Below are 13,619 nucleotides of genomic sequence, written 5' to 3'. Positions count from 1 at the left end.
TTTAGGATAGCTTCTACTCAGAGGATGCCGACAGGAAGAGTAAACAAGTTGGATTACACAAATAAGTTCTAAAATAACTATATACATATACAGCTGTACTGTCAAGATAAAGTTTAACAGAGACAAACGAAACAGAGTCCTCTATTTAGCTTCCTGCCCCCACAAAAGAGGGCTTCCCAGGTGGCGCTAGTGGTAAAGAATCAACCTGCCAATGCAGGAGATGCCAGAGACATAGGTTTGATCCCTGTGTCAGCAAGACCCTTTGGAGAAGGCAATGGCAACCTACCCCAGTATTCTTACCTGGAGAATCCCATGGACAGAGGAGCCTGGTGGGCTACAGTCCATGGGGTCACAAAGAGTCAGACATAACTGAGCACACATGCACCCCACAAAAGAAATTTAAAAACAACCCAGGCTATGTACAGAATTGAAGAATGTGGCTTATCAATATTTACAAGAAAAAATCCAGAATTCTAAAGGCACAGTAAACTCAACATGAGTCTACATTTCATCCATAAATCAAGTGTTATTTTAAGCCCTGCTAAAAGAAATGAGTTCTTTATAATAAAGGAATGGTGAATTCATGTTACTTCAGGCTCATTAAACCTTGAGTCAGATCAGTTTTGAGTTTTGATTTAAAAAGAACACAAAGAGGGGAGTGTTTGGACCGATGTAAAACAGGTGGTTCAAGGAAAAACTGACTGCCCAGGAGAAGAGAAGATTGGAGTGACATGATGGCTGTTTTCAAACCTCTGAGAAGAGCTTTTATTTGGAAAAAGGATTGGGCTTGTTTCTACCAGTGGATGAAAACCCAGAGACATTTTGTTCACTGTGCTAGGTTCAAACTGAAAAAAAAATAGGGCTCCTCATAAAACTGTATATTTTCTATTACTGTAGCGACTTAGGAGTATTCTGGATAACTGCTCAGTGTATTGGTACTGTGGAGTATAGGGTTAAGGTAAGATTTTTAACATTCTATATTTTGAAATATTATTGTTATGGTGAAAGAAAGCAAACTTACAGAATATTTAACATTTCTTGTTCCTATATCCTGATAGCTCCACACATATTTAGATGTCACATTTCAATTCAACCAGGATGTATTATACATTCAGAACTGACATTTTTATGATTGGGATATATAGAAAACATTTCAATTGGATCATAATAAACAGTCAATTTTGAGCATTTATAAAGCCAATGTTCTTGCTAAAACTTCTTCAGATCAGTTTCTCTCTACAAATTATCATTTGTTAGAGAAAAACCTCATTAATTATATTTTATTTGTTATCAAATGGTTCCTTTCCTGGTAGGACACCTTTTAAGATATTAATTTGGAATTTGACATATGTTTATAAACAATATATATATACACTATGTAAAATTATATTATATAAACATACATGTATTTAAAAATGCAGTCTACTAAGCAGATATTATTTAAACCATTGTATACCTTTGGCTCAAAATTTTTAAGTTTCTTATTAGTGAACAAAAAGCAGACTGTTTTTAAAGAAAATTAAACACAAGTAATTCTAGAATATCTAATAGAGGTTGTTTAAAGTGTTAAAACCCAGCGGAAGTCCTGACCCACATCCTTTACTTTAGTTGATCAGTCATGATAGAATCTCGTTGTACCCAGTCAAGCATTTTTAAGTAGTTCACTGCCTTGTCCCCTCGTATCTCCTCCATGCTGTTACGTCTGACAGTGGTGCTAATATGTTGACAAATCAATCTATTCATTAATATTCAGCAGGCTTGCTGGATCTGCAAGCCTCATAAACTGTTACAAACACAGTTTAATTTTTAAATGACAATTGTCTTTCTTTTGTTTCTCATACCATTGGATTTCTCGGTCTCATCTACCCGAGGCTTATTTTCAATGGGGTTATTTTTTGTTTTGAACAATATGTAGTGAAAGAGGGACCTACAGCTGGTTCCTTTTCATGGCAAAGTGCTACTTCCAACTTAAGTGCTTAGCGTTCTGGAACGCTGTTGGATTTTGAAAACATACCATGTGGTAATGGGGCTAGGCTTTTATTTAGCTTTGCTTTGTGTTTGTACTGGCTGTATTTTTCATTTCCAATTTCTGGGGGAAAAACACACTTGTGAACAATTTTATTTGAATTTACCACACTGAATGGCAAAAAAAAATGCTTTTAAAATAAAATTTAGATGCTTGGATAAATTTAGTGGTATATTATTATAGCCATTCTATGCCTTGGGATGCCATATATTCTGGACTGAACATAAATGTCAGCAGAGGACTGAGACCAAATGGAAGAATAAACTACAGCTGTGCTTATCAGGGGGAAGATGCAGAAGAAATATTACCATTGAGACTGTCAGATCACACAGTGGAAAAAACCTGTGTCACGGGTGCACCATCACAGGTTGATAATTTTGAACTAAAGACAAGTTATAGGATTAATGCAAGGACATTTTCTTTCTTTTCTTCCTTATCACATATGTCAAGGCTTTATGTCTGATCTTAATTCTTGATTACACCAACTAACCATGTGACTCTGAAGCTGAGCAGTGACAACACAGCAGGTGAGTTGAGAATAGGTGCTTCTTCAGGCTTCACCTGCAAGCACAGAAAATGATCCCTGTCTGCAGGGGTCGTGAGCTCGTTGTGAGACAATTTCCGAGGTTGCCTCTGTGTTGATTACTGCCTGCTTGCCTCCCTAATGGCATATAAAGGAATATCAAAACTCAGAAGGAAAAAAATAGTAATTTATCTGGTGATTGTCATGGTCTATTACTAACCTTCCTCAAATTTCCCGTGTGTCTCTAATTGAACACATCAATTCAATCTGATGATGGAAATGCATTTTTACTCTAACAGAGGCTTTCCTACCATTGCAGGTTTGTCATCATTCTCCTGGTAAGATGACTTGCACTGAGGCAAATTATATTTCACCTCATTAGCTATATAATCCACTTCACATGGTTACCAGTGTCACCTCGCTTCTTATTCTAAGCATATACTCAAGGGTAAACAAAGCTGTATAATAAAGTCATTTATAAAACAGAATAACTTAAATTGCATGTGTTAGGATCTTGACCAGCTGAAGGAATGCAGAAAGGAGTATTCATTTGACCTTCACACTTGCCTGATAGCCCAGGTGGTAAAGAATCTTCCTGCAATGCAGCAGACCCTGGTTCGATTCCTGGGTTGGGAAGATCCGCTGGCGAAGGGATAGGCTACCCTAGTATTCTTGGGCTTTTCTTGTGGCTCAGCTGGTAAAGAATCTGACTGCAATGTGGGAGACCTAGGTTTGATCCCTGAGTTGGGAAAATCTCCTGGAGAAGGGAAAGGCTACCCACTCCAGTACTCTGGCCTGGAGAATTCTATGGACTATATAGTCCATGGGGTAGCAAGGAGTCAGACACAAGTGACTGAGCACACACATACACATAAGTACCATGAAGTTAGACATGCATGGTCTAAAGGTTTTCTAAAATTTAAAACTAATAAACAATATATGGAACAATTTATATATAACTATTATTAATTATATGATTACATCTCATGCCCCCTATAGCCTATAACTTATAAACCTACATTCTGTAGCATCAAATTTCTACACCTATGTCCACTCAAAAGAAAATTTTCAAGTGTTAAAAGGATTCTCTTTCCCTATATTTCTTTCATTGCTCAAAATCTTGACACACGTTAGTTTCTTCTTCATCACACATAACTATTGTACAACTTTTTGCATTTCCTGGGGTGTTTTTTCTCCTTTAGTCTTGACAGTGGAAGTTTATCAAGAAGCTTTTCCTTACTAATTTTTCTTACTATTATCATGGAAGTTTATGTTGAAATACATTCAACATTTGGAACAAATTATATATCCTGATATTAAATATCGGATAAAGAAAATGACGTGAATACAAAAAGTTACAAATGAGAGAAACTTTTAATTTATCTAAATTTGAACATTAGAAACCTACTAAACATTTTTTAGAGTGCTGTCAGCCGTTATGTCTTTTAGGAGATCTGAGCAGTGTTTTAGAAAGTGTGTTTCATGGGCTTCTTTCATTCTCAGAGCAAGATGGCAGTTTATGGGGGTGCAGTCTGGGAATCTTCATTATTAGCCAGCTCCTCTTGACATGCCAAACTTAAAATATGTCTGCTATAGACTCAGAACTAGACAGTTACAGGTAGTTTAAAATGAGCCATCATCAAGGAGGTTCTTTGGCAAAATTATTAGTAAACCCCTACCTTGCCTACTTGCGAATATTCCTATTTTTCTGACTATTAGCTAGTTTTTCCATTTCCTGATTCTAAGCTCTATATCCTTGGTCCCTATTTCTTATTGCAAGTGTTGCTTATAATTTTCTGGGTTTCTTTTCGGCAGTATCCACCCAAGTCACTCTTATTATGCACCAGATATGACAAACAGGGAGGATAGCCCGGCCTAACTCTTGCTCCTGTGGCAATGCTAAAAATGCAATGAAAGAATGGCATATGGGTACATGATCAAGTAAGGTGCTGCTGCTGCTAAGTCGCTTCAGTTGTGTCCGACTCTGCACGACCCCATAGTAAGGTGCAATCCTTTTTAAATTCATCTGATTACTGATGCTGAAGCTCAGGCGCCAATATTTTGGTCACCTGATGTGAATAGCCAACTCATTGACAAAGACCCTGATGCTGGGAATGACTGAAGGCAAAAGGAGAAGAGGGAGGCAAAGGATGGCTAGCATCATCAATTCAACAGACATGAACTAGGGCGAACTCCAGGAGACAGTGAAGGACAGGGAGGCCTGGTGTGTTGCAGTCCATGGGGTCGCAAAGAGTTGGACATGACAACGATTGGACAACAAAAACAATTTTAAAAATGTGTAAGTGATAATGGGCTGCCCTTTCCATAAGACAAAGTAAATTTGCTAACCAAGCAACTACTTTAAAATAGGTGCAGAGTCCTTTCAAGGAACTGAGAAAGGTCATAGCCTCTATGTGCTGAGGACTAAGCTTAACCTAGTACAAGATTAAAGCTGGAGGTGAGAATGAGGCTATGTCTACTTACTGACAAGTGGTATTGGATAAGCTTCCCAACTGGTGCAGTGATAAAGAATCTGCATGCCTATACAGGAGGTGCAAGAAACATGGGTTCTGTTCCTGGGTTGGGAAAATTCCCTGAGTAGGAAACGGCAACCCAGTCCAGTATTCTTGCCTGGAAAATCCCATGGACAGAGGAGCCTGGCGCGCTACCGTCCATGGGGCTGCAAAGAGTTGGACACAACTGAGCGTACAGTAAAGGTCAAATGCTCACAACGATGAAAGTGCAGCTCACAACACCGCCCTAAAAGGAACAGAAATGTTCTTGAACTCTGCTCTTTCCATGATTACCTGAAGTCTCCTCCTGTGCAATAATCTGTAATCATATGATTCATTCTGGAGTGTTTTATTGTATACATGCATTCTTTTGTGTGTAAATTTATTTATTTATTTCAATTGGAGGCTAATTACTTTACAATATTGTAGTGGTTTTTGCCATACATTGACATGAATCAGCCATGGGTGCTCATGTGTCCCCCATCCTGAACCCCCCTCCCACCTTCCTCCCCATCCCATCCCTCAGGGTCATCCCAGTGCACTGGCCCTGAGCACCCTGTCTCAGGCATTGAACCTGGACTGGCGATCTATTTCACATACAGTAGTATACATGTTTCAATGCTATTCTCTCAAATCATCCCACCCTCGCCTTCTCCCAAGAGTCCAGAAGTCTGTTCTTTACATCTGTGTCTCTTTTGCTGTCTCGCATATAGGGTCATCGTTACCATCTTTCTAAATTCCATATATATACGTTCTTATTTAGTTATATTTATATGGAAGTGAAAGTGTTACGTCATTCAGTTGTGCCTGACTCTTTGCATCCCTGTGGACTGTAACCCACCAGGCTCCTCTGTCATGAAATTCTCCAGCCAAGAATACTAGAGTGGGTTGCCCTTTCCTTTTCCAGGGGATCTTCCTGACCCAGAGATGGAACCCAGGTCTCTCACCTTGCAGACAGATTCTTTACCATATGAGCCACAAGTAGTTGACTACATTTGTTTAGCTATATATAATTTTTATAAGTATTTGGTTATATATATAACTGTAATTAAATATATGTGTTTAGTTACATGTGTAATTATATATGTATGTGCATAAACAAATAAATACATATATATGTGCATATACACAGATCGATTGATCATGTAAAGTGATTGAAATAGACAGTGTTCGATACATTTAAGGTAATCTAGTTATGTCAATCACTCTGCTAACTACTTGCCAGTGCAATTTCATTTAATAATTAACCTAGTGAATTAGGAACTTGTATCACCATATTTCAAACAAGAAAACTGAGACCTGAGAGAGTAAGTAACTTAGATGAGGTCACCAAGATGCTGAGTGGGAGAGTTCTCAATTCAGATCTTTGTCACTACAGGATCGCTTTTCCCTGTCTTTTTAGACATTAGTAAAAATTATGTTGCTATATTAGCTCTAAGCTAGGGAAAGCATACTAAGATTTTAATGTGACAGCATGGCTACATCTATTAGAAGGATAATCAAGTAGCTATAAATGCAGTGGGCAAGAGCATCTAGCTTGGAGCAGGCTGATAGAATCTGCAACCTAGCCCACTAAGGGAAGCCACTTAACCCTCTATGTCCACACTGCCTCATCTTTAAAATGAAAACAATTATAGTATCTACTCAAAGGTTTGGGACAACTGAGTTCATATATGTAAAGTGTGTTAAGCAGTGCTTGGCTACAAGGCAAATGTTACAGAAGATCAGTGATCTTTTTCTTTCAAAATTTAATTAATTTTACTATCACCAATTTATCTGTAATATTTGCTGTGTTAGGTTTTCCTCAAAAAATTGTTTTTCTTAGTTTTCAAAGCACACTTTAATTTGCACAAAAAATCTATTTTTATAGTGGATGCCTGTTAATGCTTTTGTGTTTGTTTTCAGCCTAGTATCTTTTCACTGCAGGAACTACCTCTCTCCAACCTGGAGGGGCTCTCCATCATCCACAGGGCCAATCAGAGCCTGGCTCCTGCGGTGACAATGCGATTGTTCCCAGGGTATTACGGGATTAAGCACAGCCAATCAGTGCCCCTTTCAGAGAATCTACAGCTACTGAGATAATTATGCTTCCATTCTGAGTCATATACAATGGGTAGCATGTTAGCCTGGAGCTGCTGGGAGATCACTGTGCACCACATGAAAAGTCTACCTGAGAAGGAAGACACCGTAAGGTAAAGCAGAGTGAGAGATGGAGAAATGTGTCACTTGAACCACAGGTTCCAGATGAATGGGGCTCACCTTCTGGACCTACCCAGTGTGTGAGTCAATAAATTATCTAAGTTAGTGAGAGATAAGTTTATACTATTTGCACACAAATCCTGATTAATTCACTGATATGTTATTGGTAAGAATATCTCTATAATGCTGGTACTCAGCTTATTATAATAGCATAAATAATTAATGAGTTTAAAATATTCCTTGAAATTGAAAGTGTTAGTCGCTCAGTTGCATCTGGCTCTTTACAACTCCATGTACTGTATCCTGCTAAGCTCTTCTGTCCAAGGAATTCTCCAGACAGAATGCTGGAGTGAGTTGCCATTCTCTTCTCCAGGGGATCCTCCTGACCCAGGGATCGAACCTAGGTCTCTTGCACTGCAGGCAGATTCTTTACTGTCTGAGCCACAAGGGAATGCCTATAGGTTCTTAAATATCAAGACATTAGAAATAAGCACCCTTTGCTGTGCAAAACTGTGAGCTATAAAGAATGGAAATAGGGACTTCCCTAGCAGTACAGCGGTTAAGAATCCGCCTTCCAATACAGGGAACGCAGTTCAATCCCTGGTCGGAGAACTAAAACATCACATGCCGCAGGTAACTAAGCCCGCCAGTGTCACAGAGACCCAGTGCAGCCAAAATAAAAGTAAATAAATAGAAACCAATTGTCTAAGAAAAAAAAAAAAAAAGACAACAACCAATGACTTCAAGTCCAAGCCCGACCACTCTGTGACCTTAGGCAAGTCATTTAACCTTTTTAGTTTCTCATAAATACAGAGACTAAAACAAAATGCTTATTAGAGGGCTGCTGTGAGGATCAAATAGCACAATGAGAGCTCAAACACACCAATATATAGTACTATATTGTATTGAGTCCATGTCTATATCAACAGAGAAAAAAGCATGATAAAGGAATTTTCTCATTCTGACACATCTATGTATGCTGCAAAGACCTTACAACTTTCTTCTATCTTTTGCTTTTTCATGCCAAGAAATAAAAAGTACAACTAACAGTATGACTGAAGAACACTTGGGAAATGCACACAGAAGTCTGCATATAATTTCTAAAATTATACAATCAATTCTTGGTTACCCGCCAGAGCAACTGCGTAGCTTACTGTTCTGCTATCCTTTTCCTAGATCCAAGTCCTTGGCTCACCCCACACCTGCATTCTATAAATGCCTTTCACATCCTTTATCTCTTTCAGTCTCTATTACAACTTCATTACATGGGCAGGAATCATTACTCTGTTTTACAGATGAGAAACTGAAACTCAAAGAGGTAAGTGATAGCTAATTAGAATGGCAGGAAGTACAACATCTCAAACTACTTCACTGCTGATCCTTACCTCTGATTTATTAGAGTCACTGAGGTGCCTAGATTTTTACTTCCTTGATTTTGGATTTTTGCTGGTTCTGGTGTGGTTTACAGTATATTGTAATATCAGCTGTGACCACTCTTTGCCAGATCCTAGTTTGCTTGTGTACTCATCAGATCCTACGTGCTTAATATTATTTGGTACTGGCCCTGTGATAATACCTAATCTGGAAAGTACTTGTTCCCAACAAGATAATGGAATAGAATCTAAGCCAATAATTACTTTTGTAACACCTCAGTTAATATTATGATATAATTTGGCCAGCTTTTCTTTATATTCAATATTACTTCTGGTTGTATACCAGCAGGTAGATAACTCATTTGCTGTCAGGGCTTCTGTTAGCAAACAGTACAACTCCTGTGCCTCAAATGCAGAAATGAGCTGGAAAAAGATGCTGAGAAGAAAGGACAATAAATGTGCAAACTGATACTTGAGTCATTTACAAGAACAAGATTCTACATGAGCTGCTTACCATATCATTTTGAGTGGCAGGAAATTTTTAGTGCTTAGACATTTCTATAGCCAAGTAAAATGTATTCTTTCTGGTCAAATATAAATGCTTCTTGAATTAGCCCATGTAATTCTCTTTTGTGCAATGCTGTATCTCTTCATTCTTTACTGACTGGCCTAAGTTCCATCTCCTCTGAAAATTCAATTCTGACTAGTCAAGTCCATAGTGATTCCTTCTCCTCTGAACTTGGAGACCCTGATTTTATACCAAGCTAACAATTCTAGAAAATATATTATCATTTTCCCAAGTTCATATAACTCATCTCCCCTACAAACTTTCACGTTGTTTGAAAGATATTTTATGTTTTGTCTTTTACTTTCACATTACTTACACATGTATATTGTAGTTTCCCAGCAAAAGTTCCTTGAGCTGTTGATATCCATTCTTTTGCTTTCTAATACAAGTGATAATTGAACATTTACAGCCTATAGCTAAGACGATTACATCCACATAGAAGGCCAGCATATTTACATGATACCAGAGACCAGGCATGATTTGTTCCACTTCTTCAAGCAAAGTACTCTACTACTCCAAGGAAAAAAAACATTTTAATGTGAAGGCTATTTTCCTAATTTTCCAAATGTTCCTGCAGAACAGGAAAATGTCCGACTGGCTGTAGAGATATTTCACATTTGCGCTGCGGTTAACAACATCGAGTTATTTTTACTGGATTTCTAGATTACAGGTATCAAACATAATGCTAACTGCATTTAAAGGTGATGTTCCCCGGCAAGTTCAGGTCACAAGGTTATTTGACAATTCCCTCTTTTCTGCCTCCTGGACAGGAAAAAGAATTACACTTCCCTTTTTGCCTCGGTTGACTTATCCTAAATATACTTCATTAGTCTTTCAGCTACGTGGTAGTTCTTTTGAAGGTCAAAGATTCCATTAAGATATATCCACCTAGCTATAATTTCAGCTAATTAGACAATGTTAGTCAAAGTCAAAACTACAGTGAGGTACCAGTCGGAATGGTCATCATCAAAAAGTCTATAAATAATAAATGCTGGAGACGATATGGAGAAAGGGGAACCCTCCTACACTGTGGTGGGAATGTAAATTGGTGTGGCCACTGTGGAGAGCATTATGGAGGTTCCTCAAAAAAATAAAAACAGAGTTGCCATATGATCCAGCAACCTACTCCTGAGTATATACCCAGACAAAACTATTATTCAAGAAGATATATGCACCCCTATGTTAAGAGCAGCACTATTTACAATAGCCAAGATGTGGAAGCAACCTAAATGTCCATCAACAGATAAATGGATAAAGAAGATAAGTTTATATACAATGGAATATTACTCAGCCATCAAAAAGAATGCAATAATGCCTCTTATAGAAACATGGACAGACACAGAAATTATCACACTAAGTGAAGTAAGTCAGAGAAAGACAAATACCATATGATGATCACTTATATGTGGAATCTAAAACATGATAGAAATCAACATATCTGTGAAACAATAACAGACTCACAGATATAGAGAACAGAACTGTGGTTGCCAAGGTGGAGGGAAAGTAGGGGAAGGAAGGAATGGGAGTTTGGCACTATGAGAGGCAAACTATTATATATACGATGGATAAACAGGGTCCTACTGTGTAGCTCAGAGAGCTATATTCAATATCCTGTGACAATTATAATGGAAAATAATATGAAAAAATATATATATGAAAGTGAGTCACTCTACTACATAGAAGAAATTAACATAACATTGTAAATCAACTATCTTTCAATAAAATTTAAAGAAAGTTGCAGCCAATAGTAACTCAAAGCTTTGATAATGGATGGACTGTGCCATTTACAATGAACAATAGCCTAAGAACTAATTATCCAGGCAGTTTATACATGCTCCTTTACAATTTCTATACCACCATGTGTAATAACAGGTATCAAGCAGATATTTATCTATGAATGTATTTGCCTTTTCAAGTGGTTAAAAAGTCTCAACAAACGTAGAACTAGATGTTGCCTGAAAACTAAAAAGGAAGCACGACTAAAGGTTAAAGAATGGATGCTCAGACCATCTGAGCATAAATCCTGGCTCTGCCATTTACCAGCTTTGTGATTTTGGTGGGGTTTCACTCCTTTTGCCTCAATGTCCTTGCCTGAAATCTAGATATACTAGTAAAATCTATCTTAAGGATTTTCTGGGGTGAGAATTAGATAAACTCCAAAGCATGTTAATGAGGAACTCCTTTGTGAAGCATGCAGTGAGCCATTTTCTCTAGCCTGACTGGCCCCACCACTTCTTTTTAAACTATCTATCACTCTCCTTTTAAGAAGTAAATATTTATTAAGGAGAACTTAATTTTAAATAATGCAACACTGCCAAGGTAATCTACCCTAAAAAATCATCAGGATATATATAAGAAATTATACATGAAAGTTATCTAACACTGAATAAACAGAAATAATCTAAAGTATAACACTAGGGAAATGACTAAATAAAATATTATATACATGCTCTAAAGTCACATACAGGAAAATGGTATACAAAGAACTCGGTATACTAATATATGTAATGTGATAACTAAAATACCAGTATCATAAGGTTCTTGTGTCCACTGTAAGTTAAAAGTGCTTAAAACATAAATAGGCATATAGTAAATCAAAGATTACTGTTAGTAAAGATCAAGTATTTCCATTGTATCTATGTATAAATATTCATAAGTTCTTAGGAATTAACCAATTATGAACAGTTTCTCTTTATTTCATTTACCTCTTAATTTGTATTTCTTAATTTCTCTATATGTAAGTTTCACCAGTAGATATTTTTGTCTCCATTTCCTTTACTTCTCAACCCACCTCAATCAATTTGTGCCCCTACTCTGGCGGGCAATTTGCCATGAGCATTTATCAATTTAAATTTCATGACTGAATTAATAATGTAACACTTAATGAGGAAATCATTATCACTTCTGAATAGGAGATATTACCTTCGTGAGAGATTTCCTTCCAAGGATTCGGTGGATACATGAAAGCTGCATTCTGGATTTGGTCGTGAATGTCCTCATCTTCATTAAATGGGAACGTGCCACTTAAGCTTACATATATGATGACCCCAACAGACCACATGTCTAGAGAGCGATTATAGCCCTTGTTCCTTAGAACTTCAGGAGCCAGGTAAGCTGGGGTACCCACCACTGACCTCCGGAAAGACTTCTCTCCAATGATCCGGGCAAAACCAAAATCACAAAGTTTCACCTGTTGATAATAATGGTTTGAAGATACAGTCAGGTCACTAATTTGTGTATCAGTCTGTGTCTTGGTCCACAACAGCTACAAAACAACTATAATACTTTATATATATTGTTTGGATTTCTCATGGTAGAACTAACAGCTATGTTCCATTTTATGTACTTGAGGATAGCAATTTATGAAAAGACACAAAAGTACACTTTTATTCATAAAAATATCATCTAAACATTTTCCCTTTCTCCTCCTAGAACTGAGATGAATGTGAAAATATGTATACATAAAAGTAGGTTATTCTGTTTTACAAGGCAGGAAAACATCATGCAAAGTGATGGATTTAACTCAAGGACTTATTATAAGTAAAGACTGAAGGATAAGCACATGCCATCATCCACAATATCCTCAAAATTAGCTCTGCATGGAAAGGTAGCCGGGATCTGAGGGCATCATGGAAGCAACACAGAAGAGCCACCTTGGTCAGGTCACTTCAGACACGAGGGTATCTGGAAAGAGATCAGTTGTTTTGCATTCTCTGAGTTGAGGAAAAGAAGAAACTTCTGTCTTCATCCCTGGGAACAACACTGAACTGCAATACCCTGCCTAACATTAGAGAGCTGGCAGCATCCCTGGGACTCTGAAGTTGTCTCCCTCTCAGGCCAGTGCTCCCAGCACTGACCTAGAGTTGCCGGTTCCCCGGATGTCCACACCACGGCAGCGGAAGCAGGATGAGAGGCCTGGTGTGCATTGTATTATAAAGGCAGGCTGAACCGAGATGCAGAGTGACAGAGGCGGTCCCCATAGTACAAGAAGGCAACAAATGGATGAAGACAGACAGGCAAGGTTCTGAGGAGAAAGGGTGACAGAATGCAGCAAGGGAGCCAGTGAGGCTCTCGGCTGCCTTTTTGCTGAGAGAGGCTTTCATACTCGCCTGAGGGAAAGGATCAGCGGATGCTAGCAACACGTTTTCTGGTTTGAGGTCACAATGAACAATATTTTTAAAGTGTAGATGTCGCAAAGCCACAAGTATCTATAAAGGAGAAAATCATCAACATCAGCTTATTTTAATCTAAAAGGTTGGTTCAAAATGTTCTCTACTAGGACATAAATTTAGAGGGTCAAGAGAAAACTCAAAATGAACAGTGACATTTCTTTATGCTTCAGACCCTGAAATAAGCTAGCATGTTTCTAAGGAAACTTTATTGGAAAAAGTACTACATTATGGTAACCAGATGGCAA

At 37.9% G+C, this 13,619-nt stretch overlaps 1 protein-coding gene across 4 annotated transcripts in view; it reads right to left on the bottom strand.

The window, feature by feature from the left end:
* PRKD1 (protein kinase D1) overlaps nucleotides 1–13,619 on the bottom strand; it is a 343,077-nt gene that overhangs the window by 11,501 nt on the left and 317,957 nt on the right. For all 4 annotated transcript variants that reach the window (XM_006063760.4, XM_006063761.4, XM_025271242.3 and 1 more), the window contains 2 exons: nucleotides 13,312–13,410; nucleotides 12,125–12,392 (listed from right to left, as the gene is read on the bottom strand). In XM_006063760.4, coding sequence (XP_006063822.2) covers nucleotides 12,125–12,392; nucleotides 13,312–13,410 — 367 coding nt within the window. The remainder of the gene's footprint in view (nucleotides 1–12,124; nucleotides 12,393–13,311; nucleotides 13,411–13,619) is intronic.

This window comes from Bubalus bubalis, chromosome 20 (assembly GCF_019923935.1).
Source record: "Bubalus bubalis isolate 160015118507 breed Murrah chromosome 20, NDDB_SH_1, whole genome shotgun sequence".
In the NCBI taxonomy this organism is placed as follows: domain Eukaryota; kingdom Metazoa; phylum Chordata; class Mammalia; order Artiodactyla; family Bovidae; genus Bubalus; species Bubalus bubalis.
Note: the sequence above shows the minus strand (reverse complement) of the source record. Positions and strands in the feature narration are given on the sequence as shown.